At 44.3% G+C, this 27,983-nt stretch overlaps 1 protein-coding gene across 5 annotated transcripts in view; it reads right to left on the reverse strand.

Annotated features, from left to right (window-relative positions):
- RNGTT (RNA guanylyltransferase and 5'-phosphatase) overlaps positions 1–27,983 on the reverse strand; it is a 381,871-nt gene that overhangs the window by 245,087 nt on the left and 108,801 nt on the right. For all 5 annotated transcript variants that reach the window (XM_059731910.1, XM_014600584.3, XM_059731918.1 and 2 more), the window contains one exon: positions 4,242–4,377. In XM_059731910.1, the coding sequence (XP_059587893.1) occupies positions 4,242–4,377 (136 nt within the window). The remainder of the gene's footprint in view (positions 1–4,241; positions 4,378–27,983) is intronic.

Here is a 27,983-nt window from a genome sequence, read left to right on the forward strand (position 1 = left end):
AGCCACCAAATTAAAAAATCAACTTCATCCAGTTTACTTTCCACTTTCACTTATCATTCCTCCATAACAGGATAAATTCTCTTATACACTTGGAATAGAAGCATGGTAACTCATATTTTATAGCAAGAGTATCTTCCTAGTCCAGGGGTGGGCAAAATACAGCCTGCAGGCTAGATTAAGCCCACCCATTGATTGTATGTGGCCTGCAGCTGCACCCTCCCCGTGTTCTGCATGGGGCCAAACCCCACCTGCTCCTGCCAGGGCAGCCCATCTTGTACTCCTGCCTGCACTTGCCCCATGCCCTCAAACAGCACCATCCCGGCGTTGGCACACAGCTCCTGGCAGGGCTGCTCCAGCTCCCCCTTCCTTGTAGTGGCTCTTCCTCCTCATGCTGTGCTGCTCCAAGCAGCAGGTAACACAGGGAGGCAGCCGCAGAAGCCATAGAGACATGTGCCAGGCATCACACACCCTACCAAGCAGAGGGGAAACTACAGCCAGGTGGATCCTGCCCCAGCATGCAGGGCTCCAGCTCCTGGGTGCCTTCCACCACTCTGCCTACCCAGTGCAATGAGCAGCCACCTGCATGTGGCCAAGTGGCTGGAAGGCAACTTGGAGCAGTGCAGCAGGGGCAGGAGGAAGACAACAAGCCACTGGAGGTGGGAAAAGCTAAGCAGTATCTAGGCAGCAATGGGAGCAGCTCCACTAGGAAGCTGTGCATGCTGGCCAGGGCCAGGGCAGTGCCATCATCAGGCATGGGCATGTTCCCATTTTATTTTACTTGTTATGTCTGTACACAGCTAACTTTGTTAAGTAAAAAAAAAATTCATATTGCTTCTCTGAAGGTTGAAATAAACCAACACTTATACCTAATAACAGCGTTGCTCATTTTTAAGAGATTCAATTTGACAATTTAAATGCTGTGAGAAAACCAGTGTGCATCTTTGTTGTCTTTTACACTTAAGTTACTATGGAAACCATCAAAAGGTTGAATTCTATTGGACGTTCTGTCAAACTTGTAAACAGGTTTGAATACCAGATGTATTGCTCAAAAAAACATAGATGGCCGACAATTAGTTTGTCACATGAAAGAAATATCCTGGCAGTTATAACAAAATTAGAGCACACCTCACTACCTGGATACAATTTTAATAAGTTTGTATGCTTTATATTTACAATAAATGCAAAAAAGCCTTGTTCAAACAAATATTAGACAGATCAAACCAGCAAAAGAAAGATTGTGAGCCCGAGGGTGCCCACCACATCAACTACTCTACTATTCCAATGCTCAAGTCAACAGGATGCCAAGAAAATTCCTGAGAGCACCTAATTTTGTGCATGTAGGACTGCTAAAATTAGCCTTAATCCCCGCTCTCCCCTCAAAAAAGTCTTTTACTTCTGGGGCTAACACCACAGCCAGCCCAACTGGATTCTGAAGAAATACCTCACGCTGTACTTAAACAATGCCTCTGGGCAATGTTTTGAGGAACTTTGCAGAAAACTGCCTTTAAGTTATCTTCTGCCAAAATAATCGCAATTGCTAAAAGAGACTAGTAAAGTAGGGTCTCAGGAGATCTTCCCCACTCACTCACCTGACCACTCAATATGTATGACCATGCAAGCAAATTTCGACCTGAAGTGAACTGTTATGGGAAACTCAAATATAAATACTTACAAACAACAGATCCAATTCTGTCCAAAGTTGCTAAAACTGTCAATACATTCATAGAAAAATGTTCCTATTTATACAAGCAAAATTATAAAGTAGTGCTCCCACAGTTTAACATTATGTTCTTACAGCAATTAACTGCAATAATGCAAACTGCTGACTGCTATGTCATGGTAAATATGCCACTAATAAAGTTTGATGAAAACAGTAGACTGCTACAGGCTGTTACAAGTCATTATATATATCCACTTGGGCTACTTCTTTCTATCCCTCCATTGTTCTGAAGTACAAGGTCTACTTGAAGACAAGCAACTACTTAATTTTATAATTAAGGAATTAATTTCAAAAGTCCTCCAGCAGTAATTAGCAATCTGTTACTGAAAAAAGCCATTTCACCCAATGGGTTTAAAAAAATATCAATTGTATGCATTTCCAGCGTAAAGGACACTAATAGAAACAAATTCATCAACATCTCATCAGTACAAACATCCAAACCAGCTACTAGACAGAACTACTGAGAAGTTCAAATATAAAACAAATTCCAGATATTGAAAAATAAATTTATCTGAACATACATCAAGTTCCAGCAGCAGTTTTCATTACTTTTAATTGACTGTACTTAAATTCATTTAGAAATTTGAATTGGGAAAAAGGAGTTATGCCACGAAAAGTTTTAAATTTATTTCATGGTTTTTTTAACCAACCAAGACATTCTAATTTCATTCCCTTTTGCTTTTCTACTTAATGAAAAAAATGGAAAAGGACCCTGTCTTATGAATATTTTCATACCAATAAGGCAAGCCATTTTGTTATATTATAAAGCACTGGCTATTACAGAACTTGTAAAGTTCTGTCCTGGCATAACACACAGAACCCCAAACTAGCAATGACTGGTTGAGAAGCTTCCCCAACCAGCTAATGAATAATTTGATAACACTTTAAGCTATTAAAGTGCATTACAGTGATCAAAGTTTTACAAATTGCATAACGATCCTGTTTAGCATATCCTTAAATATGTAGAACCTGAAACAGGCAGCAGCTGAGAGTTCTTCCAAGTTTACACATTGTCAAGAACAAAACCACCTTAAACTCTTTTTTAATTTACTAGAAACACAAGAGCTTCTAAATTCCCTAATCTGCTGCTCCAAGTCAAGACCATAACAGCCACCAATCCCAAACCCTCATATTTATCTCAATCCACAGAATGCCCTTTCCACCATGACTCTACACAAGCACATGTCAGTAGCCCCTAGCAATCAGCTATTGTGAAATCCACAAAAAAAAGCAACTGCATATTATCCAAAAACAGTAATTATAACGGACCCTTTTAATAGTATCCTAGAAATATCCCTAGGCTTTTGATGTTTTAGGTATGGCTGGAATGATACGTCTGTCCTTTTATTTTGTGTGTCTTCAACAAGCATTTGTCTGGGATGAGCAGGGTGCAGGACTAAATGACCTCCTGGAGTCCCTGCCAGCCCTATTTTTCTGTGATGTTTCTGCCATGACCAGTTTCTAAGTCTTCTACTGCTGCTCATCTCTCCAAACCTGGAAAACAGCTCCTCAAAGAGCAAAGATCCCCTTGCAACAATTCCCTTTCACAACATCACAGCTTTGGGATTTGTTTTAGGTGCTCTAGCACATTCACTAGCACAAGTGTGAAGAGCACTCATAAGCTCCAGAAGCAGAAGAAATGGCAGCGACAACAGCAGGATACTTCCCACAATTACTAAGAAGGAAAGCAATGGGCACATGCTATAAAAGCAAACCAATCAGACTTCTTGACAAGACAACATGCTAGTCCCCCAGTCAATCAAAGGAAGCGAACAGCAATGTCATTACCATAACACCCTTCCCCTTGAGAGGATTCCAACACCAGAGTTGTGTTTGCTTAGCCCACATGCTAGGATTCACACCAAAGGTCAACACAAAGCCTGTTTAGGCTGGGCTGAATTATTATATACCAATACAGGTGCATTATTTTATAAATTAGTTTCCAGATGCAGTCAAAACAAGTGCTATTCATAGGTACGTTTACACCAACTTAATAGGCAGAATACTTTAGTATAAGAGAGAAACTTTAAACACAGACGGTAAACAGCGTATAAGGCACGATGCAATTATTAGATTTGGCAAAACAACGCAAGTGTACAGAACAACAGACCCTTTCAACAAGAAGGGTGACAAATCATGAAAATATACAAGTTAACTGAAATCACCTGCAACATTAACCACATCACAATGACAAGGTAGCAAGTGCAAATATTTGATGGTTTATTCTGTTACACTTTCCTCCTCACATTTTTTCCAGGGGTTACCATCTCAACACCTTGATTTCAATCTGAAAGAAAGTGAACCACTCCTCGCCCAATGCAATCATCATTGCAGTTTGATAAGCAGTCCAAATAACAACTGTTTACGTATCAGTGCAGTAAGCATACCTTACCAGGCACTAAAAAAAACTATAATCCTGTAACCCTTGCATTCGCCAGTTCCAGGCCCAAAAGTCTGACTGTGTTACTAAAAAGAGGAATTACATACATACTGCAATAATTTAAACATTTGACCAACTTACCCCATCCAAAAGAGTATTTGTTAAGTGTGTACGAAGATCTTTACGAAATGGAAACTCCAGGTTTGATACATGAAACACTGAGTTATCTCTATCAATCATATAAACTTCATTCTTGCCATCAATCAACATCATATACCTGAGAAAAATACAAAATGAAAATATTAGACTTTTTACCAACTCTTCTAAGTTTATAAAAATATTTTAATTATGCAACCACTGTAAGAATTAAAAATATGAATGCAACAAACCGAAGGTATTAAAAACATTAAAATGGCAAGGGTCACAGGTAATCATTTAAGATCATTACTCTGGAAGGTGCCTTTAAATTTTAATACAACTGTAGACATCAAAATATTTACTTAAAACATGGATTATATTTTATTTTTACCTGTAATACATATATATTTACAAAAGGCATCTTTTCAGCAGATAAAGTTAAGAACAGAAGTGAGTGCTATAACTCATAATACAACTTCCACTCAGTAAAATCCAGGCAATAAGTACTGCCTTATGAGACAGAAATAAAAGTACCAAACTAAACCTGCATCTGGTGTAAACTGACACATAGCTCCAATGAAGTGTAAAGAGCTATGCAATGGTTCTAATCCAACATTTATTATTTGTATTGCAGTAGTTGACAAAGTCCCAGGTCAGTCATGAGGCCTCATTATGCTCAGCACTGTAACCAATGGAGGCAGGAGTCCCTACCCTGAAGTACTTAACTTGAAAAAGAAAGCTTATGTTGCAACAATGTAGGCCCCTTTTACATGAGCAGGTAAAGGTGAGAAGGGATCTAATCTGCAATTCATACAATTGCACCTCCCCCCATGCCAAACGTGCATAACAGGAGGCACAACTGTGAGATCGCTCATTAGATCCCATCATGCCTTATTGCTGGTGTCCAGCGAGCCTGATCCCAGACTCCCCTGACACAGGCAAAGAAGCAGGCAGGCTCCTGTGGCTGGGAGCCCCAGAGGATAGGCTCCCGGCCGCAGGAGAACCCCATGAACCCCAGAACCAGATGCTCCCCGGTGCAGCGATGCCTCCACCCTGGGGGTTCAGGAAAACCCCGGGAAGGAACTGTAGTAGAGGTGATCACCCTGCCCCAGAGATGTGGGAAAATACCCCAGGGCCAAAGGATCATGGTGATCCTCCAGCCTTAGTGGTTTCCCCACGCTCCCAGAGTAGGGTAATTGATCCTCCAGCGATCCTTGAGACCCAGGGGTTTCCCACACGCCGGAGCCCTAGGAATCGCAGCTGCTGTCCCCAGGATTCAGGGGTTTCATACCCCCCCAAGCCCTAGGGATCATGGCAGCTGTGGTTCTCCACGGTCTAGAGGTTTCCCTAGGGCTCAGGGGTGCATGAAAACCTCAGCCCCTGGGGGTCATAGGTGCTACAATCTCTAGGGCTCAGGGGTTTTTCATTGGGCATGATGCACCACTGTGAATGGGACCTCCATCAGCTGACAGGGCACTGAGCAGCAGGGGAGACCCTGCTACATGTGCAAATTAAAGGTAAATAGCAACCAGCTATAACGTTAGCACACATTTTTGAGGTCTAACTTTATGGCTAGTTGGAGCTTTTTAATCTGTAGGAGCTACTTTGCACGTGTAGCTGGTCTCAAAGTAATTGCATAATACCTGTAACATGTGTGGAGGGGGCGGGGCATCATGGTCATAATCTCAGTTCAGTATATGCCTTAATCCTCTCAGGAGCTATATCAAGTGTCAACTCACCCCATATCCCAGGCTGAGTCTAAACTAAAGGGCTCTTTGAGGACCGGATACACGGGACAAACAGTGGCTGCAGCAAGGCAAGCATCAGCAGGAGTCACTTTGCCACAGTGGGGGCAGCAGGATAAAACACAGCTGTTAGCACAGCCCTTGCTCATTCCCTGCGGCAACAGCCAGTTCCAACAGGACCCTGTAGCCCCAGATTCTGCAAACTTCCCAAAAGTCCCACCCTCAAATTTCCTGGCCCACAAGGACCCTGGAGGCCAGATGTTTGACACCCTTGAACTATTTCATCATAAGTATGAAGCCAAAACGTGCTAGTTGTGGATCACAGGCCAGGACACCTTTGTGCCAAGTGCTCTGTGAAAACAGAACTAAAAACTGAGGAGCTCTGAAGAGCTTATAGTCGAAGGATAAGACAAGAGATAGATACAGACATGGAGGCATAAGTTGACATTCAAGTGGTGGATAGATGACAGGACAAGAATAGGATGTGAAGGTCTTTGAAAATGAAGATAAAGGGCTTAAGTTTGTGATTGAGAAGGCAGAGCCTGTAGAGAGAGGCAGACAAGAAACAGTGATGTTAGCGACTGGATATTTGAAAGAGCGCTGTGTCAGAGTTTCCTAACATAGGAAAAGGATATTGCAGTTAAAGATATGAGATGATGGCAAGCTAAATAAAGAGTTTTCACTGTTTGGATAGATAGAAGAGGCCGTATAATATTTGAGACGTTATGCAAAGAAAGAACCTGTATGACAGGACATGGGAATTTAAATAAAAGACAACATCCGGACTATGAATCAAAAGTAACAGGCAGGACAGTGGTACTGTACACAGTGATCAAGAAAAATGGTGAGGAGAGGAGTCTGGAGTAGGAAGGGCATTAAGAACTCTGTTTTGGCCTAGAATAACCTAAATTAATGGTTAGATATCCATAAAGAGATATCAGAGAAACAGGGTAAGATTTTAGTTGGGACAGAAGATAGATTTCCAAAACAGACAGATCTGGGATCATCGACTTAAAGTTGGTAGCTGAACTTGTGTTTGCACATGAAACGTAAAGGGAAAAGAGATGATAACCAAGAATAGATGTTGCAGAACTTTCACAGAAAATGGAGTTGGGTTGAACACAAAGAAGGAAATAGCTAAGGGAGAAAATATAGGAGGAGAAGTAGGAGAAGACAGACTTATAACAGCCCCCGAACAACATTTCAAGAGGAACATAGTCACCTGCGAGAATGACAGATGGTCAAGAAGACTGTAGAAAGAGCATTAGTTCTGAACTTTGTTTAGTTACAATACAAAGCATCATTCAGTGTTCTGAAGCCGTCGGTGGTACAGTGGGCCATGTCTTGAATTTAAGGAACATGTACAAATGTTCCTTTAGCAACTACTTCTTTCATTCTGTGTTACAGTTGCTTTGATTTTCAACAATAGGGGAAAATCCAACAGGTTTATTTTCTTTTAACTTTATAAAACTTTGATCATCCACATCAAATTAGATGTTCTAAAATAAAATTAAATGTGTTTTGAAGACCAGTTGTAAAAGTTTTCATACTTGGAAAAACATTTGAATGTCACTGCTTTTCATAATTCCACCTTACCTTGAATATTCCTTCTTTTAGATGCACAAACAAGTTATGACCAATAACTGCTTCCAAAGGTTACTATACTTCCTGAATAGGAAGCTAATCAGACCATAGGACCTCTGTTCTCAGAAAAATAATAGCCCCAAAAGGAGTCCTTTTGTAATATGCTTTAAATAGGCACAATAAAAGTCTTTGGGTGGAACAACGCTTCTTCATAACTCATACAAATGCTTTCTTTCCATATTTTAACCACACAAAGACTCTATTAGGTTGGCATAAAACAGATACATTCTGCACAAGAAACTGGAACTTGGATGGGCTGTTACAGGTCAATAACATGTTACATTACATTGGTACAGAACTGGCCACAGGAGGGGGGAAATATTTTAATTTACTAAGAATGTCTAATCTAAATTCTATTATAGAAAAATCTCCTCAAATGTCCATCTTGTATTAGAAGCCCCCATCATGTAAATTAAAATACTCAATATAAAACACAGTATAAAGGACTGCTCTTCCATCTTGACTTAAAAATATCTACCAGCTAATAAGATGAGGAAAAAGCTCAGGCCATTCAAATCCTCAACTTATTCACTCCTCATAAGCAAAAGAAAATGATGTGGTTTAGAGCATGAAGAGAAACTTAAATCCAGATTCTGGCAATGAAGCAAAATAAGCAAAGTTCAAAACAGAGCATTTCATAATTCACTTTGCCGGTGTCTCCCTCTTTTTCAAAACAAGGATGCACCAACTTGAACCACTCTGTTGATTAATGTTTCACTGGGTCCTCTCATAGGAAGGACAGGCAAACTCTCAGGTACCATATTTCAAACCATTTATAGGTTTACAAATTAATTCCAACGCTTAATTCCACCAAAACTTTGTGGAAGCTAATGTCAGTTACAAAGTGCAGATGTAGCCAGTTCCTTTCATTTTGCATGAGCTCAGCTTTCCAAGCCATTTTAAGATGAAGCTTCATATAAAGGGCATTGCAGTTTATAACAGTATACAAAAACCAGGAAAGAAACTTGGTTTCAGACTGCTAAATACATTACAGGCCATCTCTCCTCACGCTGTAACCTCTCCCTGTATGTTAAGGAAGACTGATGATAATACTGACTTCTCCTTAAGAAACAAATCATACCCTTTCCATTACTCACCCCCAACAAGGCAATATTTTCCACATCCCCAGGGCTCCTCTGATTACCTTTACCAATCAGTAGTAGCTCAAACTTGCAGGTTTAGCATGAAGTCTGAATCTCAAAAATGATAGTATGCTATAACTGCTTAAAATTAACCTGAAACCATTTTAAATTTGGCCACGTCACTACTGTCAGCAGCGCCCATTTTCACTCAGTGGACAGCTAATGGGATTTAGTTGTTTGGAATGCAAAGTAACAAAAACATCATCATAGTGAAAAAAACCAAGAATTCATTAAGCTACCAAGAACCCAAATGACTTAGCTACGCAAGATTTCATGAAATATATAGTACAGTGCAAAGCACTGCCCCTTGCCCTACAAAGATGTAATGACAGCATGCAATCCTTTAAAAAAAAAAAAAATGAAATAAAATAAAAGAGTAAATGCCAAACTGGTCTGATTCAACATACCCTCCTCTCTTCTCCCAGTACAATACCTAAAAGCTCATGATTCCCCTCAACCTAAGCTTGGAACATCAAGATGGTTCCATCAGGACTGAAATTGGGGCATGCCTATTACAAGATACATCCACCAAATCTAACTCCGTTACTGTGATGCCCAATTCAAATACCAGGTTACAAGTGGTGGAAATACAATATTAGGAATATGAAAACGAATTCATTTTGCATCATGTTTTGTGAGCACACTCAGATAAAATGATTCCAGGACTTCTTAATTTTAAATTGTAGCTATTAAAAACAGTAGTATTTGATCAAAATAAACATAGAAGATTGCAGTTAAAAAATAAAGAAACTAAAACCAAGTATTTGACAAGGAAAATGAGTAACTAGAATTAGCTGCCTTACTTGACATATAATAAAACACCATGGCTAGGGACAGACATTCAAAAAGCCTGAGCCTGAATTGATTCAATCTTTGCAGATTAGTCTAACCTGTGTAGATTGAATTGATTTGCAAGTGAACAGACATTAACTTTTGATTCCGGAAATGCAGGCACATGCCTGCAGTGGCTCAAGCTAAAAGCTGGGGAGGGAGCTAAAGCAGCCCTTCCTTCCCTGCCTCAGCAGCCACAAGGCTGGAGGGAACCTGTCCTGGGAGGCATGGCCAGGCCCCCAGCAGGTGGCCAATTATGATTGGGGAGGGGTTTAAACCCCCATCCAGGCCCATAGGGACCCCAGCCAGGGTGTGCCTAGAGGGGGATGAGGGAAGCAGCCCTTGTCAGGCTTGTCCCCAAGGCCAGACATCAGGTTGGGCAGTGCCTCAGGTGAAGGAAGGCAGGAGGGATTAAGCTACTATCTCTTCTATGAGGCACGGGCACAGGGACCCCAGCTAGGGTCTGCACGGCTTTCCCCCTGCTTGCTGCAGGGGTGGCAGCATCAGCGGCAGGGGAAGGGTAGATAGCAAGCAACTGGATGCGGAGCCACCACTGTGCCCAGCTCCACGCTGCCACTGATCCACAGGGCCACAGGCAGTCGCCCCGATTCTCCCCCCCTAGGGACAGCCCTGGCTACGCCCCCTGTCCTATGCAGCACCCGGCAGCTACAGCCATTCCACAAGGTATGTACTGGCCCGGGCCACCGGGGCTGTTCTGCCTCCCTCATCTCTAGCTGCTGCTACCCCTTCTGCACTGCTCTGGGTGGACAGGTGGGAACCCTGAGCCCAGCAGCTTCTGCACAGAGCATAGAGCTCCAGCTCCAGCTCCCCAACACCTTGCACCTGCTCTGCCCAACACAATGAGCAGCTCCTGTGGGTTGGCAGAGTGGGTGGAAGGTGTCCAAAAGCTGGAGCCGGAGGTCCACATACTGGGCAGAAGCTGCTGGGCTCAAGCTTCCACCCACCCAGAGCAGCACTGCTGTGCAGCAGAAGCAGGAACCACAGCTGGAAGTGAAGGAAGCAGAACAGTTTTGCCAGGCCCAGCCAGTACACAGCTTCCCCTCGCCTTCAGCAGCTCTTCCTCTTTCTGTTCTGCGCAGGGCGGTGGGAGGGGGAGGGGAGGAGAAAGAGAAGCTTGAGTGCAGCTCATGAAGATCCAGCTTTCAGCTGCCTTTCACCCAACTCCATCTGCCCAAGGGGGCTGCTCATTGTGCAGGCAAAGTGGGTGGAAGGCAGTGGAGCTGGAGCCAGACCTCCCTGCACTGGGCAGAAGCCGCCAAGCTCATCCCGCCCACCCACCCAGAGCAGTACAGCAGGGGCAGAGGCAGCAGTGGCAGCTGGAGGCGAGGGAGGCAGAACAGCTCCAACAGCCCTGGCTAGCACGCAGCTTGAGCAGCAGCTGCCGGGTGCTGCACAGGACAGGGGGCATGGCAGCAGTTGCCGGACGCTGGGCCCGCCGGCACCTGTGAGCCATCCCAGGCAGCCCACTGCCTGGCCAGCCACCGCCTGTGCTGCCAGGCCCAGATGTCACAGAGCTACAGCTGGCTGGGATATGGCCCTGCTCCCACGACCTACCTGGGCTGGCCTTGCCAGGCTCTTCCCAGCCAGCTGCGGCTCCATGATAGCCTCACCCAGCCTGGGCACAGGGAACCAAAACAATCTTGCCACACAGGTCCTACAGTCCCAGCCCAAGCCATAGCCTGCTGGGAAGGGCCCAGCCCAGGCTTGCCCCTCTGCGTTCACCCTCAGCAGCAACCACACACCAGCCCATCTCAGCGCCACAGCCCTAGCCGCTGCTGTGGGCAAGGCCAGCAGATGGCTGGGCTATGCTAGCCGGCTCTGGTCATGCCGCCCCCCCCTCCACCCCCCACCCCCCCGCTGCTGGAGTGGGAATGGTGGGGAAGGGAGGAAATGCCTGAAACTGGCTGCCAGTGCGGGGATAGAGGACAGAGGGAGAAATTAAACTCCCCTCCCCATGCCCCCCCTCCACCACCACTGTGGCAAGAGGGGGGAATGCCTGACAGAGGCTGCTACACCCCAGTCAGGCAAACTGCAGCTGCAGTCCCCCAGGAGGGCTGCGAGGGGGGTAGGGGGAATAAAACCCCTCCCTGCTCCCTTTGCCTCAGAGGGCCATGCCAGGTCCATGTCTGGCCATGCCCCCATCCCTGCTTTGGCTAGAGAGCAAAGGGGCAGGACCACCCAGAGCAGACAGCACAGCCCAGCCCAGGGCTGAAAAGCATGCTGGGATGCAGGGGGGACCTCTGGTTAAACCAGAAAGGGGCCTGGGACAGAAGTTGCATAAACCAGTTTGACCCAAATCAGTTAAGTCTGATAGCAAAACCAAGACCATGGATGTGCTGTCTTTTTCAGCTTTTCCTTTTCAAAGAAAGGTGTAGTCACTATCATGCTCTCTGAGCTGCCCCTCTCCTATGAATCTGATCTCACTAAGCTCAGCAATGTCAATGGCAAATTGTGCAAGTTCTCTGGCCACTAGTGCCATTATTTGCTCTGGTCAGTCACTGTTAGGGTTGATCATCAGGGTGCAGACATTCCAGGTGGCAAACTTCACAACTTGACTTGGAGCGCAGCTAGAGCAATCCCACTGGACATGGTTTTCCAGTCAGGTGAAATGAGACAGAATATTTAGGACCCCTTTTCAAGCCCTCTGCCCATACAGTGTGAACAGAGTAGGTCCTAAATAGGCCTGCTCAGTCATGATTGCAGCTGCTCAATTACATGCCTGTCTCAGTTCCAAGTACAAAACAACCATCATACAATAATAATAATCTCTTCTGCATAGGTCCATGACTAGGGGCTTCCAATAACCACTAGCATCTACCACCATTGCCACTTGCCCATTGTCATAGGACTTGCTATCGAAGGAAGATGCCAGTGTAGGTTTTCTTTTAACATGTCGATGCTGTTACACATCAGAACCACATGCCATTTCATGGGAAGAAAACCTTAACTGGATAGCAAGGAGAACTTAAACAACCAGAGGTTTCTGTTCCCTTGCAGCCTTCATCCACCTTTGCAGCTATTGTGAAGTATTTCTTCTTCACCACTGAGGATTTAATTTTTGGATTGTTACTAGTCTGGAAACCTCACTCTCAATCTTGTCAACAGCTGTGACCCTACCAGGAGCACAAAACTCCAGACAGCACTGCTCTTGAGGTCACTCATGACTGGTGCCTCCTGAATCTGGGGGGACACCCGCAGAGGCTGCCAACCCTACCAACAGCATCAGTGTTGGCCATCAGGGGGGGCACTGACCCCGTCAGGGGGGCACGTGCATCCCCGTGCACTACCAGTCACCTATGCTCGAGGTCATTGGCAGCACACAAGCCTCTCCACTACATCATGGCTGCAATGTGTACTATTAAATCCAAAATGTACTGCATTAATAAGTCTATAGTTCTGCTAAGTTTCATGAAATTCTATTCCTACATTATTGTTTCTATTTTATATAACCTAAAGTATAGGTAACATTGCAAATGACCAATGCTAGTTTTGTGGTCTTTTCTTCTCTAGAAACACTATACAATATTGGCCTATTAAACTACATTTCTTTTACAATGAAGGACAATAGAGAAGAGTAATTTGTTGGTTTCACAGTCCATAAATTAACTAAAAATAGGATTCAGTATTTCATTCACACAGTAATGTTTCCTTAATAGACATTTATTGATTTGGTGAAAAGTGTAGCTGCCTGCATGAATTGGCAAAAACAGAATGAGAACTCAATAGGAACTTTAAGCAAAACCCTGAGAGCAGCAACATGTTTCTAAATATGTTATACACTGCACAATGCCTTTAACTGCATTATGCACAGACTTGTGGTTACAGAAACTGTTAAGAGAAGCAAACTGATGTTATTGTACAAAATTGTAGATAACAGAAGACTGGTACACATTTTCATGAGATAACTAAAGCATAAGACAATACGTGGGAGTAAAGTGAAGTGATCCACTGGGCTCCAGGAGGAATGTTTAGGATCTCCCAGGAAGTACAGATTGTGTCAATGCAACAATATGAGCTGATGGTTCCACATCAGGCATTCTATAAACAAAACTAATTAGAAATGTTCAGCTAATCCATCATTCTGACTTGACATTCCTTCAGAAGTTAAAATATTCAGCAAAAGGCAGTCTTTAACCAAGTCAATTATTCAGAACTAATTCTATTTATGAAGTATGCAATATATTTTTTCTTAAAATGACAGGAATATTTATGTGCCTGGTGCACAGATTTGTTTTAATCCCAATTTGTTGTTTTCATATTATATCTTTTTACAGCAATCTTTCCAAAATCAGATATTCATTACTATTTTGAATGTGTTTTCACTGTCCATTTGTTTCAATACAACAAGTTTTCAAGAAACAAGATCTAAAGACTACAAGACTACTTGTATCATCATTAGAAATGCAGTACCAGAGACCATCTATAACATTCTTGGGAGAAAAAATAAATCTATTAAGAGTCTTGTTTTTAAGATCCACCATGCATAAAAAGTATCACTAGCATCCCTTTTACTGTATTCTTTATTAAAAATAAGAGTTATGGAAATTTACTTTAGACTGATGCTTAATTCGTTCAAAAGTAATACTAAGAATTTCCATCTTTAAAAAAAAAGAAAGCAACTTGTTGCAGACTTGAATGGATCTTCAAAATACTTCCATAATTTGGTTTAAAAACCCCTAGTTTCAGTAAGAACTATTAAAGTGTAAGACCAATTGAAGAACTAGCATAATTATGGTTAGAAGTATCAAAAATCAAAATAATGAGATGGGAGAACAAAGGCATATTTTAGTCAAGTTATTTAAAACTCCTTTTTGTATTGTGTTTAATACAAACACAGAATAAACAACAGTGAAAAAAGAAATCTGTTGAAGACTCAGAAATCTTATCTCAGCAATTTAAAAGAACTGAGAAAGTTTCCACTCCTGTTTGAATGTCATTGTAAGGAGACACCCAGCAAAAACAGATTTTCAAATGTATTAGTCTTGCTATTTTAATATTTTTATTAACTATAAAAGCAATCCTGCTCTCCCTATGCATTATATGGAAACAAAAGAGACACAATCCAACTTCTATCTAAAGATCATTTTTTGAAGATAGGTATCAAAATAAAATACACAACCACTCCAGCCATCTGCCTAAGCAGTCAGAACTACAATTCTTAGCACTTAAAACACACATAGCTAACATAGGCACCAATTTCTATCAAGCTTATTGTGCTAGCCATTTACATCCCCATATGTTTCAGTGACAAAAGCTTTGCTTATGTTCTGTTAAGTACACTATTTCATGCAAACTCATCTGTCCTCCTCAGTACCACTGCTAAAAAAGCTATAAGTGACATCCCACAGCATACTGGACTGCATTAGTAGGAACACTGTCAGTAGACTGAGGGAAGGAATTATTCCTTTCTATTCAGCACTGGTGAGGCCACATCTGGAGTACTATGCCCCATTTTGGGCCCCCCACTACAGAAAGAATGTGGACAAGTTGGAGAGAGTCCAGCAGAGGGCAATGAAAATGGTTAGGCTGCTGGAGGAAATGACTTCTGAGGAGAGACTGAGGGAACTGGGCTTATTTAGTATGCAGAAGAGAAGACTGAGCAGGGATTTGATAGCAGCCTTTAACTATCTAAGGGGTGGTTCCAGCGAGGAAGGAGCTAGACTGTTCTCCGTGGTGGCAGACGACAGAACAAGGAGCAACGGTCTCAAGTTGCAGCAAGGAAGGTATGACTGCATATTAGAAAAAACTCTTTCACTGGGAGGGTGGTGAAGCACTGGAATGGGTTACCCAGGGAGGTGGTAGAATCTCCATCCTTGGAGGTTTTTAAGGTCCGGCTCGACAAAACCCTGGCTGGGATCATCTACTTGGGAATGGTCCTGTTTTGAGCAGGGAGTTGGACTAGATGATTTCCTGAGGTCTCTTCCAACCCTAATTTTCTATGATTGTAAAACCAGCCTTTGTTTTACTGTCCACTTCAGTCAGCAGGCCTACAGCTGCTAATTCAACAGGGCTGCCGTAAGTGGTGGAGATGGTATTCTGAAAAAGTCATTAAATCATTAATGCATGGAAAAAAATCTGTATCTATGTATCAACTAGTACTTACTAGGTATATGTAGCTCTTTACTCAGAACTCAATTATATTATCAAAATTATAGAAAATAATGTCATATCCTAGTATAAACAGCAAGCACACAAAGACACTCCAGGTTATTCTATTGACACTGGTATAAACTGTTACAATAATAATAAATCTTGTGACTTGAGAAGAGTACCAGAGCTCTTGACTGCTTTCTATTAGTTAATATTTGCAATTCTGATTAACTTGTCATTGAGAATCTCTGGATGCAATCATCCATTTTATGCTTTAAGCAGGCTGGGAAGGACACTTATTGAAATGTGCAACTGTCTGTTAACCAAAAGGACTGTAGTAATATCTGAAGACAATGTTCAGAGAAACATAATGGGCAGATGTAAATACCATGTAAATAAATGCTAACGCAATATTTAACTTAACATTTGCACTTGTTAAAAGTTGCTGCAGAATAAATTCTCTGTTGTCAGTACATACTGCAAAACAAATAATACACACCCCTTTGTTACAATCATACAGGTCTGAAGTAGGTTTCAACTGAAACTTTTTGACATTAACAATCCAAAAACTATCATTTGTAATAGATCCTTTAGAATATTTTTGCCCTAATGTTAGATAAAATTATCAAAAACTCAGATGGATAGGGGTTTCACATGGATCTCCAACAGTAGCTGTCATATTCTTGGTTCAGTTTTTATTAAATACTAGCAAATTGCGTGTAAAAAATGACCCGGGGGGGGGGGGGGAGTGGTGGCAGGGATGGAGTCCAGCATTCGGCCCCGCCATCCCATTCCCCTCCACGCTAGTACAGGCCCGGCCCCACCACCTTCAGGCCTGACCCTATCTCCCCCCCACCCAACCCCTGCAGTTTGAGTTTGAATTTGGGGCCACCCCCCTCCTTCCCCCCCTTTGCTGCCACGGGTCCGACTTTGTTGTCCCCCCCCCCACTGTGGTGGCCCTGCCCCTGCTTCAGGGCCAAGACCACTCCCGCAACCCCGGTCTCTCCTTCCACTCCAGGGTGCATGTCTCCCCCCCTCATCCCCCGCCTGCCGCTTTGGACCCTGGCCTGTTGCCCTCCTCCACCCCGCACCAGCTTTGGGTCCAGGCCCACTCCCCACCACATCCATCACTATACTCGTGTCACCACCACCCTGTGCCTGCAGGCCCAGTGGTGGCCACGGGCCTGGGCCCAGTGACGGCCGCAGGCACAGCAGCAGCAGCAGGCTCAGCAGTGGCCTCAGGCACGGGTCTGGTACGGTGGCTGCAGCCACGGGGTGGTGGACACAGCTACTGGTAACTGCCTCCTCCCCTTCCCCCCCCACCTCCCCTCCCTGCTGGCTCTTGTTGGGGGGGCCAGAAGGGGGTGGGGGCTCGAGCCCCTGGCTCCAAGGAGTACATCGGGGCGGGGGGGGCGAGGCCACCACTGCTGGCCTCACCCCCCGGTTTCATCCCCTCTGTTATGGCAGGGCTTGGGTCCCCACCATCCCTCTCTACCTCCAAGGAGCTCTGCTGGCCTGGTCCCCAACCCTCCAGGCCCTCAGCCCCACTGTTGTGGAGGCTATTCGTTGTCTGTCCTGTCCATCTAAAAATAAAGCATTATGGACAGACAGACAGACTAAGGCTTTTATAATATTAGAATTGTTTTAGAGCTCAAACTGGAACAGAAACTTTCCAACCTAACATTTACTTTTTGTTAACTTTTTAATATACAGATACAAAGAAATCTTTTTTTGTTTCATTCTTTTCAGATCATATGAAAAAATATGAGCATAATCATATCCTCTCTAAAAATCATATCTTCTGTACAGTATAAATATAAAAAATATAAGACAAGATGACAACTCAATCTGGAATAAGTTGTAAATTTATTCCTATCCCTGTCTTCTCCACACTACCCACTTCCTTCAGACCTACATCTCTTTTCACATGATTCACAGCCAAAGGAAAATCCAAGACAAGCCTCAGAAACACAAGAAAAACACAAGGCATCAAGCACTTGCACATCTAAAGTGTAATTCAGGCAAATATAGGCACTGAAGTTTAGTGAGTAACCTACAAAAATCTTAGCTAACCATCTGGGGTAGAGGTGCACTGATAAATTGGTCCAATATTGGATCAGCACCAATATAAAAAATTGATTGCATCAGAAATTGGCCTGCATCCACCCTGCACACAAATTGGGGGGGGGGCGGGGGGATGACATGTCCCTCCATGCCTCCCCTGAGGGGTGCACACAGCAACAGGGAGCTGCCCCCCATCCCCGCGTCCCCCGTGACTCAGTCCCACTGCCAACCCTGGGTCCCATTCACTGCCCTGATTAGGCAGTACCCCTAGCTCCAGGCCTTGGACCACTCCCTCCCAGTGCCTCCATTCCCTCCATCCCCTGCCCCACTGTGGGAGCCTCGATCTGTTCCCTCCCGCCCCCCACCCCCTGCATGCCCCTTCCCCTCCGCAGACTTACCTGCAGGGCACTGCTCTCCACACTGCCTGGCTGCATTCCTGACCACATGCATGTGTGCAGATGCGCACATGCACGCGGCATCTGGGGGCCCCAGCTAGAAGGTATATTATATTTATCAGTGAACATTATCAGCTAAACTGACCAAAAAAAGACGATAGCTTAATGTTTTGTTTTGTTTTTAAAGAAAAATTATCGGTGCTGATCCGATATGCAACCAATATAATAGGTGTACCTCTACTGAAAATGTCTCAAATAACTGTAGGACAGGAACACTTACATTCTTGATTTCTCCAGACACGTAAAAGGACCAAAATTAAAATGTTATAACAAGACTCATGATACAGTATATAGGAAGTTTAGGTAGAAAAACATGACTACTATAATAAGAAAACTGACAGATAACCTGTATTTTTTCTTCTATCACAAGAATTCTATCTATACTGTAGCTGACTTTGGATTAGAGTTTCACATTCATAGATTGTTAGGGGCTAGAAGGGACCTCACAGATCAAGTCCAGCCCCCCCTCCCCCCCCCGCTTTAGACAAGACGACAACTGGGGTCAAGTGATCCCAGCAAGGTGACTGTCCAATCATCTCTTGAAAACCACCAGCATAGGTGACTGCACCACCTCTGGAGGGAGTTTATTCCACAGTCTGGATACTGACTGTGAAGGAGTTTTTCCTGATATTAAGCCTGAAGCAGCCTTCCAGGAGTTTGTATCCATTGGTCCTCATCTTCCCCAGGGGTGCTCTAGTGAACAGTTATTCATCGAGGTCCTGATGCACTCCTCTGATATAGTGGTAAGCCACTATCAAGTCCCCTCTCAACCTTCTCTTCTTTAGGCTAAAAAGGCCAAGGTCCCTCTGCCTTTGCTCTTATGGCTTGCTTTGCAAGTCCCTGATCATAATGGGTGGCTCTTCTCTGGAGCCTCTCAAATTTTTCCACATCCTTATTGAAGTGCAGCGCCCAGAACTGGACGCAGTACTCCAACTGCGGTCTCACCAGTGCCAAGTACAGCGGGAGCATCACCTCCATAGTTTTACACAAGATGCATTGGTTGATGCATGCCAGCATGTTATTTGCCCTACTGGCCACCGGATCACACTGACAGCTCATATTCATGTGATGGTCAATCATTACCCCAGGTCCCTTTCAGCCATGGTGCTAGCCATACCGTCACCACTGAGCCTGTATGCATGTTGAGGGTTGTTTGCCTCCAGATGGAGCACCTTACATTTGGGAAGTGTTAAACTTCATCTAGTTCTGGTCTGCCCAACTCTCTAGCCTGTCCAGGTCCGCCTGTATCAGCAACCTATCTTCTGGCGTGACCAAACTGCCCCATAACTTGGTGTCGAACACGACTTGGCCAGTGAGCTTTTCACTCCCCCATCCAAATCATTGATAAAGACGTTGAAAAGCACCGGTCCAAGCACGGACCCCTGAGGGATAACACTGGCCACTTTACGCCAGGACAACACAGATCCATTCATGAAAACTCTCTGGGTCCTACCCTGTAGCCAGTTTCCCACCCACTGAACCTGATATTGCACAGTCCACAGAAGGTGATGAAATTGTAGGTGCATCACTGATGCAAGTACATCACCAGTTTATTCAAATTAATAGGCAAAATTTGACCTCTAAAACCCATATTACTCGTAATATAAACCAAGGGCTCAATTTCATATAGAACTTAAGATGAATTAGCACTGGCCTTCGGCATTTGACAATAAATTACTGGGTATATCTACACAAGACATTTACTGAGGAGCTGCCTAATTAACTCCATAGTTAATTAGGCCACAGAAAAGTCTCAGCATCTACACACATGGCCCTATTAGGTAGCAGTAAACTAATAAACGCTGCCACAGGTTCGTACTACAGCAGCGTTATTTACTGCACATCAACATACGTGTAGACACTGGCAGGGCTAGCTAGGGCATGAGGGTACTTCAGGGCAGTGGCTGCCTGCTAGCAAGCCCTGCACTGAAACACCCTCATGCCCCCAACCAGCCTCTCCTCAGCATGCTGAGCTGGGTGAGAGCAGCACTGGGCTGGTAGGCTGACCCCCTGGGGCTCCTTGCCAGCCAGGGCTGCTCCAACCTGGCTCAACATGCTGTAGTCCCAGGCACACATGTAAATGTGGGCAAACCAATAAACTCTGGTGTGATATGCGCCGGAGTTTATTGCTGTGCATTAACTGCACATATAGATGCATCCACTGAGTTGGAAACAGCAACCTGAGGACACCAATTTTACAAAGTAAATTCCAAAGTAAAAATTTATTTCAACTTCTCTGTACCTCAGTTAACCCATCTAAAAAAAATGTGCTGATTTTCAACAGAAATCTTAGGGAAATTTAATGTTTTCATTCAACGTACTCCCAAAAGACTAAATTACTTTTATGCAAGTTTCCAGGAACAAATTAAAACTAAACTTTAGTCACTGTCAACCAGGTCAGTTTCTTAAAACTCTCTCTTTTTATGAAACTGGCAGTTATCATTTTCCATGTAAAATAACCACTCATTTCACCCATAAATTAACCAAAAGAGCAGCTAAGTATTTAAAGATCTATAACAAATAGTCAAGTTTGTTTCTTTAATGACAGACTTAATTCTCCTGTCTAATACCAGAACATTAAAACAGCTGTTCCATAAAAGGTCCATTCTAATTTATAAAAGCCTGTCTGTCCATAACATTTTATTCATGCTCTGATCAGCTGACAAATAGCCAATCAGTCTGAAGAAGCATTCTGACAGAAGGCAGCCCGCCGCCATGATGGTGGGGACACAGCGGATGGAGAGGGGAGGCAAGACTAGCACAGCTGGCCTTGCCCGCACCCCCCCCCTTGCAGGTAACGTGGGGGGGGAAGCAGGCCCACGTGGGGGGAAAAACTGCCCCACCGTGGTGGATGGGGGCCCGGCCCAACAGCGGGGGGGGGGGGCGGGGGGCCAAGGCAGGCCTCCCCCTCCCCTTGGGCCTGGGTCCACTCTGCCTGCACCCCCCCTCCCCCACGTTGGCCCTGAGCCTGCTCCTCCCATCCATGAGCAGGCCTGATGCCGGGGGGGGGGGGGGGGGGGGCAGGTGCGTCATTGCATTGGTGAAGACAGTGGGACCAGGGGAGAACTGGACCCAGACCCAACACAGGGGTGGAAGCGAGCCTAAGCCAGGAGGGGAAAGCCAGTCCGCTATGGCGGTGGTGGTGGGGGGGGGAACAATAGCCCAGCCCAGCCCAACATGGCAGCTGTGGGGTAAGGGGAGGAACAAGCCTCCTCCCCCACCCCCGCTCCTCCACATCCAGCCTGAGCCCGCTCCTCCCACCCCCACCCCGTCACCCCCAGGTCAGCCTGGACCTGCTGTTCTCCCCCCACCCCACCATTGTGGTGGCCCAGCTTCTCCCCACCCTCAGGCCCAGTCCTCCCCCACATCAGGCCCGGGCCCACTCGTCCCTTCCCGCCACCGCTATGGCAGGGAGGGGAAGAGCAGGCCTGGACCCCAAGCAGCAGGAGGGAAGGGGAAGCGGGCCCAGACAAGGGGGGCCTGGGACTCCATCCCTGCCCACTCCCCCCCCATTCTTGACGGGCAATTGGCTAGTATTGTATAATATAGGGGCGAGCAATTATTTTGTGCAGAGGGCCGCTTACTGAGTTTTGGCAAGCCATCGAGGGCCACATGACAGGCAGCCCAGGGCAAATTAATATTAATTTTCTAAAAATTTTAGGGGCCCCACAGGCCAGATAAAATGGCTTGGCAGGCCGCATCCAGCCCGTGGGCCACATTTTGCCCACCCCTGGTATAATACCATAGATCTAGTTTTAGTGGTCTCGAAATCAATGTTCCCTCTCTGAAGCAGTTAACATCGTATTACAGTTTGAGCCCAGTGAGAAGAGATTTATCTTAGAAATATGATTTTATTATACTCAGACTTTTCAGATTGCCTGATACATGCACACAGGATTCTACAGCTCTGTAAAAAGAATAAAGACAAATAATACCAGGAAGCATGTGGTACTTTTTCAATCTGTTTACTCCCCTTATTGTAAATAAGAGAATTTATCATAGATGCACTACAATAACATTGTCTCAACATCGTCTCCGACAGTGACTAAAAAGTACATACAGTCCTTATATAATGCCTATAATTAGTCTCAAAAACCTCTCCATTCAATATTTGGAAGACCCTCTACCTAGCTCAGCCTGCTTTTCAATTTTGTTTTTTTAATTCTGCAGTCTTCAATGAACTTCAACAAAATAAAAATATGTAGGCATGAAAAATAATCTTATCATTAACCTAAATATAAATACCTGGATGCATGATACAAGATTAAGGTTCAGTCTTCAATATATTCTGAAATCACAGCTGCAGTCTACTATTTGATGAATGCAATACAGTACTTCTCACAATAGTAATTAAATAGACAACATGCATTATTTAATTTTAAACCAAAGAACCAATTCACTTCTATACCAATTTGCTTGTCATATACCCTTAGCTACCTAATAATCTTTTTACTGGCAATGCAGCTACCATAGCTGTTAAAACAATACTGGTATTGTCTATAAATCTTATTTCTATATCCTTCCCCCTTCCCTCCCAGGCCCTTAAAAGAAATCCAGTCAAGAAAATTCAAACGCATTGTAGGAAACATTGAGAGAAGCATGATTACACAGTCCACAACCAAGAAGGCCGATCTCAGAGAGTTGTAATCGATGGGATGGCCTCACCCTGGAGGGCTGTCTCCAGTGGTGTCCACCAGGGATCAGTGCTTGGGCCTGTGCTCTTTAACATCTTTATCAATGACTCGGATGAGGGAGTGGAAAGTGCAATGATTAAGTCTGAGGATGACAACAAGCTGTGGGGAAATGTGGGCACATCTGAGGACAGGGTAAGAATCAGGATGACCTTGACAGGCTAGCCCTATGGGCTCAACACAATCAGATGAGGTTCAATAGGAACAAGTTCCAGGTCCTTCATCTATGTAGGAAAAACCTTCATCATAACTATATGATGAGTGGTGGTCCACTGGCTAACACTGCATCTGAAAGGGACCCGGAGGTGACAACTGACCAGAGGATGAATATGAGCCACCATGCGATTAAGTCAACAGCAGGGCAAATAGAACTCTGGTGTGCATCAGACCATGCGCTGCCAATAGATCCAGAGCGGTGTTCCTCCCCCTCTATTCAGCACTGGTGAAGCCACAGCTGGAGTACCGTGTCCAGTTCTAGGCACTGTACTTCAAGAAGTATGTGGATAAGCTCAAAAGGGTACAGAGAAGGGCCACCCATATGATCATGGGCCTGGAGGATAGGCCCTATGAGGACAGACTCCGAGAACTGGGTTTGTTCAGTCTGAGTAGGAAAAGACTGTGAGTTGACATGATAGCCACCTACAATATATCAAAGGTGAACACCAAGATCTAGGGGAGCAACTCTTCAGAAAGGCACCACTTGGGAGAACAAGGTCCAATGGGCACAAGCTAGTTGAGGAAAAAATTAAGCTGGACACAAGGAAAAACTTATTTTCTGTAAGGGTAACTAGAATCTGAAACACGCTCCTAGCAGAGGTGATACAGTCACCATCCCTGAAGGTGTTCAAGAGGAGGCTGGACAAGCACCTCATTTAGCTCGTTTGAGCCCAATTACCTCCTGCCCATGGCAGGGGACCAGACTGTATGATCTTGCAGGTCCCTTCTGGTCCTACTATTCTATGATTCTAAGTAGGTACATTAAAATTGAACATCCAACCTTAATTCTGCTCCCTTATCTAGAAACATTTTTATGGACACATTGGTCAGAGGTCCATAGTTAAGGTTAAGTTTTATAGTTAAAGCAGGGATTCCATCCCTTATGTAGTAGACACCAAATCCTTGCCAAACTTGCCGTGCTTACTTTAAATGTAAGCGACATAAAAAATGCTCCTATTCTTCTCTATTCCCAATTCTCCTCCTCCAACTTACAGGGGTGTAGGTTGTAACCATGTTGGTCTAAGGACATAGGCAGACAAGGTTCCTTGGGTGAATCTGAGCTCTTTTATTAGACCAACCCAAATAGTTGGAAAATAATTATTAAGCAAGCTTTCGGGTTCAAAAACCCTTCGTTTTTGAACCCGAAAGCTTGCTTAATAATTATTTTCCATCTATTTGGGTTGGTCTAATAAAAGAGATCAGATTCACCCAAGGAACCTTGTCTGCCTCCTCCAACTTGTATTTTATCAGCTTTATGACATCCTTACTTATGTCTATCCCATTCCCATATCTGCCCTACCCAGAAAAACAAAAAAATGAGCCAAGGCTCTAATGCACTGACTCTCAGCCAGGGTGCCAGGGCACCTCAGGGTGCCACCAGACCCTTGCAAGTGTGCCCTGAGGTGTGAAGAGAAAAGTGAGGTGTGAGAAGATAAACATATAAGCTAAGCAGATAAACCAGGCTCAGGCTTGTCCATGCCTGAAAGATTCTCCTCTCCTACTGTCTGGCTCCTGTGTAAGGAGGTAAGCACTATAATATATAATCAGGCTTTTTTTAAATTGGGTGTCACTCAATTTGCAAAACTTATGGGGGGTGCCTCACAGCCAATGAGGGCTGTTTTGGTCCAAAAGAGTTGAGAGGCATTGCTCTAACATGATGTATGCTTACCAGCCCAAACACTGGCTTATATTTTATCCCTTCTGGGCACATCAATGAGACACTAAATGTGCAGTAGACTAATTCTACTGTGCATTAGTGCATCACAGCCAAAGCCGTGCTATTGTGCTAATGCACAGTAGAGAATTAATTTACTGAGCATTAGCGTCACTAAAAAGACATGCACCGGTGGGTACTGTGCAGTAGCGCCAGTTACTGTGCATTTAGTTAGTACCCATTATTAGAGGTACTAAACTTAACGAGCAGTAACTATGCATTAATGCACATGTAAATATATGCCCTCTTGTACGCTCTTGTCTTTTTCTATTGTAAAACCTCTTAATGGCAGACTTCCTATTTATCTATACAGCTCATAGAGCACATGCTGGAAGCTACAGACCAAATAGGTTCTAAGACCACTTATATGTGTAAGTGAGATTCTAATTCCATTCTGTTCAAGTCCCATATCAGTGTTATAGATAAATAGTGGCATTTTAAAAATTATACACAAGCGATTTCTATTTGATAGTCACCACAACAAATAGCGTTCTTTATGTTTTCCTTCACATAAAGGAAAAGAAATCTAACTCTGGAGAACTGAAATTTGCTGCAATATATTCCCTTAAATTAGAAGCTTTGCAAGTTACTTGCACAGGCAACAATTCAAAACCAAAAATACAAAACTGAGTCAGGTGAATCAGTCAATCTTGTCTAATAAATTGCTTTCTAAAACAAAAGTCTTGAAAACAAATGTATTTCCTAAAATATTTTAATTTACAGATTTTTAAAAAGTCATTGACCAAAATTCTGATAAAGGAATACTCAGATACGCATAACAAATGTGTAAATAAGTATTGCCAACTACAAACTCAAAATTAATGAAGGCAGGGGAACCTATCAGGCTCTCTGATCCATCTTTTTATAAATGTACGTCTGCTCCATTCTACATTTTGACTGTTTACAGATCCACAAAAAATAGCACTTTAAACCTGGTGCACTCCCAGACCAATTGCAGGACATGACTGGAGAGGCAATGCACAAGTTGGACCTGGCTCCCCCAAGTTCTGAATAGCTCAGGTGCTTCAGTGGAGCTTTTTTGGTGCTTTTATCTGATTGCTGATTGAATCAGCTTTAGAGATAAACACCAAAAAGCCACAGGAAAGTGCCCAATCAACAGATGCTGCAGAGTCAGGTCAAACCAATGCACTGCTTCTTCCGATAAAACGTGCCTTTGGTTTGTTTTTTTAATCTTATGTCTGTTAGAAGCCTTTTATATCATGTCTAATCTATTCTTAAAATGTCCTCAGCCTCAACTATTTCCCCTTAGGAAATGAATTTCAGGTGTCTAATAGATGTTACTGATATTCACTTTAAAATTTCATCTTTCAATTTCACATTGCTCCTAATCATAAACCCTTGCATCATTTTACCTTTCCATTTTACAGTTGTGAACCTTTTTCTCATTACTGAGATTATGGATTTATTCTAGGCATAATCAGCTCAGTAAACCAGATGATATTTTGAGATTACTTCCAACCCCACATTTCTTTATTACTTTTCTTTGGTATAATTCTCTTAGCTACCAGAAACCTTGAAGCTGTGTTAGTAATAGACATGCCCAGGGAAGGTAAATATGCTTGTTTGGTGGGCTGTGTGAATTTGGGGTGTGTGCTCTGACAAGCTGGGAGTGTTGCTAGCTGAGTGACTGCTGAGTGATTGCTTCCTGTGCCTGACAAGCCCTAACAAGAGAGCAGAACAAGTCCAGGCCCAGTAGGGTATAAAAGAAGACTCTCCAAGCAACCAGGGAGCCAGCGAACAGGAGCAGACAGGGCATGCAGTTTGCAGGTCAGTCTGCCCTCCCACTCCCGACTTTGAGGGGAAAGTCTTTGAGCTTGGTGTGAGGAAGCAGGGGAAAAGGAATCCTCTGGGGCCAAGGAACAGTAAACAGGCCAGCTTTCATGTGAGTTCACTAGGGAATGTGTGCTTGGAAGAAGAGCATTAAGAGAGAAGAGGCAGATTAAGAGACTCAGGGAAAAGCTTGGAGGACATCACAATGCCAGAGCCACTGCCACTGCCTCTCTTCCACCTGTGAGGTTTCTGTCCAGGCAGGACCACTGACCATCAAGGCTTCCACCCAGGTCCAGGTTTGGCGCTGTGGAAACCACAGCTTGCAAATTCCTTCCGGTGACAGCCAGGTGGGAGAATGCCTGTGGTATGAGCAGTGCCTCCTAGTGGTGTCTACGGGAACAGGCAAGAGAACTACAGAAGGAGGTGGCAAGGCTCTGAAGTATCCTCCACCATAAGGAGTTAATTGATTCAATGCTGGAGGCAACCTCCAAGACCATGGAGAAAGAACTGCCAGAAGCAGCACTAGAGCACAGAGAGGATATGGACTGCTGGAAGGTAGAAGCTGGCAGCTTGTGACCTCTGGCATCAAGCAGAAATCTTCACCTTCACATGCAGCAGTTTGCCTGGAGAACAGATATGGAGCTTTAACAACAGAGCACGAAGAGCCCTTTGGATATATTCCACTGGTGGAGGAGGAAAGGTCAGGCCTTCCCCAATGTGGGAAGGATCAAGACCACCACCACCAAGAAGCAACAACAGGTGGTGGTGTTTCGAGACTCTCTTCTGCAGGGGACAGATGGATCCACCTACCAACCTGACCTGTTGTCTCAGGAAGTCTGCCAGTTGCAGAGGGATTACTGAGACTCATCCAGCCCTCTGACTACTACCCCATGCTGCTCATCCATGTGGGCATCAATGATCAAAAGTGATTACAGGGCTCTAGGTGCAAGGGTGAAGGAAACAGGGGCTCAGGTGATGTTCTCTTAGATTGTTCCAGTCAAGGGAAAAGGGCTAGGGCAGGAGCAGGTGCCTCCTGCAGATCAACACCTGGTTACGCAGGTGGTGCTGCCAGCAGGACTTTGGCTTCTTTGACCATGGGATGATGTTCCAAGAAGAAGGATTGCTAAGCAAGAGACAAAATCCACCTGACAAAGAGAGGGAAGAGAATCTTCATAGACAGGCTCGCTAACCTAGTGAGGAGGGCTTTAACTAGATTTGCCAGGGGATGGAGACCAAAGTCCTGAGGTATGGGGGGAAGTCTGTGACCTGGAGGATGACCAAGCAGAAGCAGGCAACAGGGAAGGTGTTCTTATGCTTCCTAAGAAATCATGGCAATCAACT

Source organism: Alligator mississippiensis, chromosome 1, assembly GCF_030867095.1.
Source record: "Alligator mississippiensis isolate rAllMis1 chromosome 1, rAllMis1, whole genome shotgun sequence".
In the NCBI taxonomy this organism is placed as follows: domain Eukaryota; kingdom Metazoa; phylum Chordata; order Crocodylia; family Alligatoridae; genus Alligator; species Alligator mississippiensis.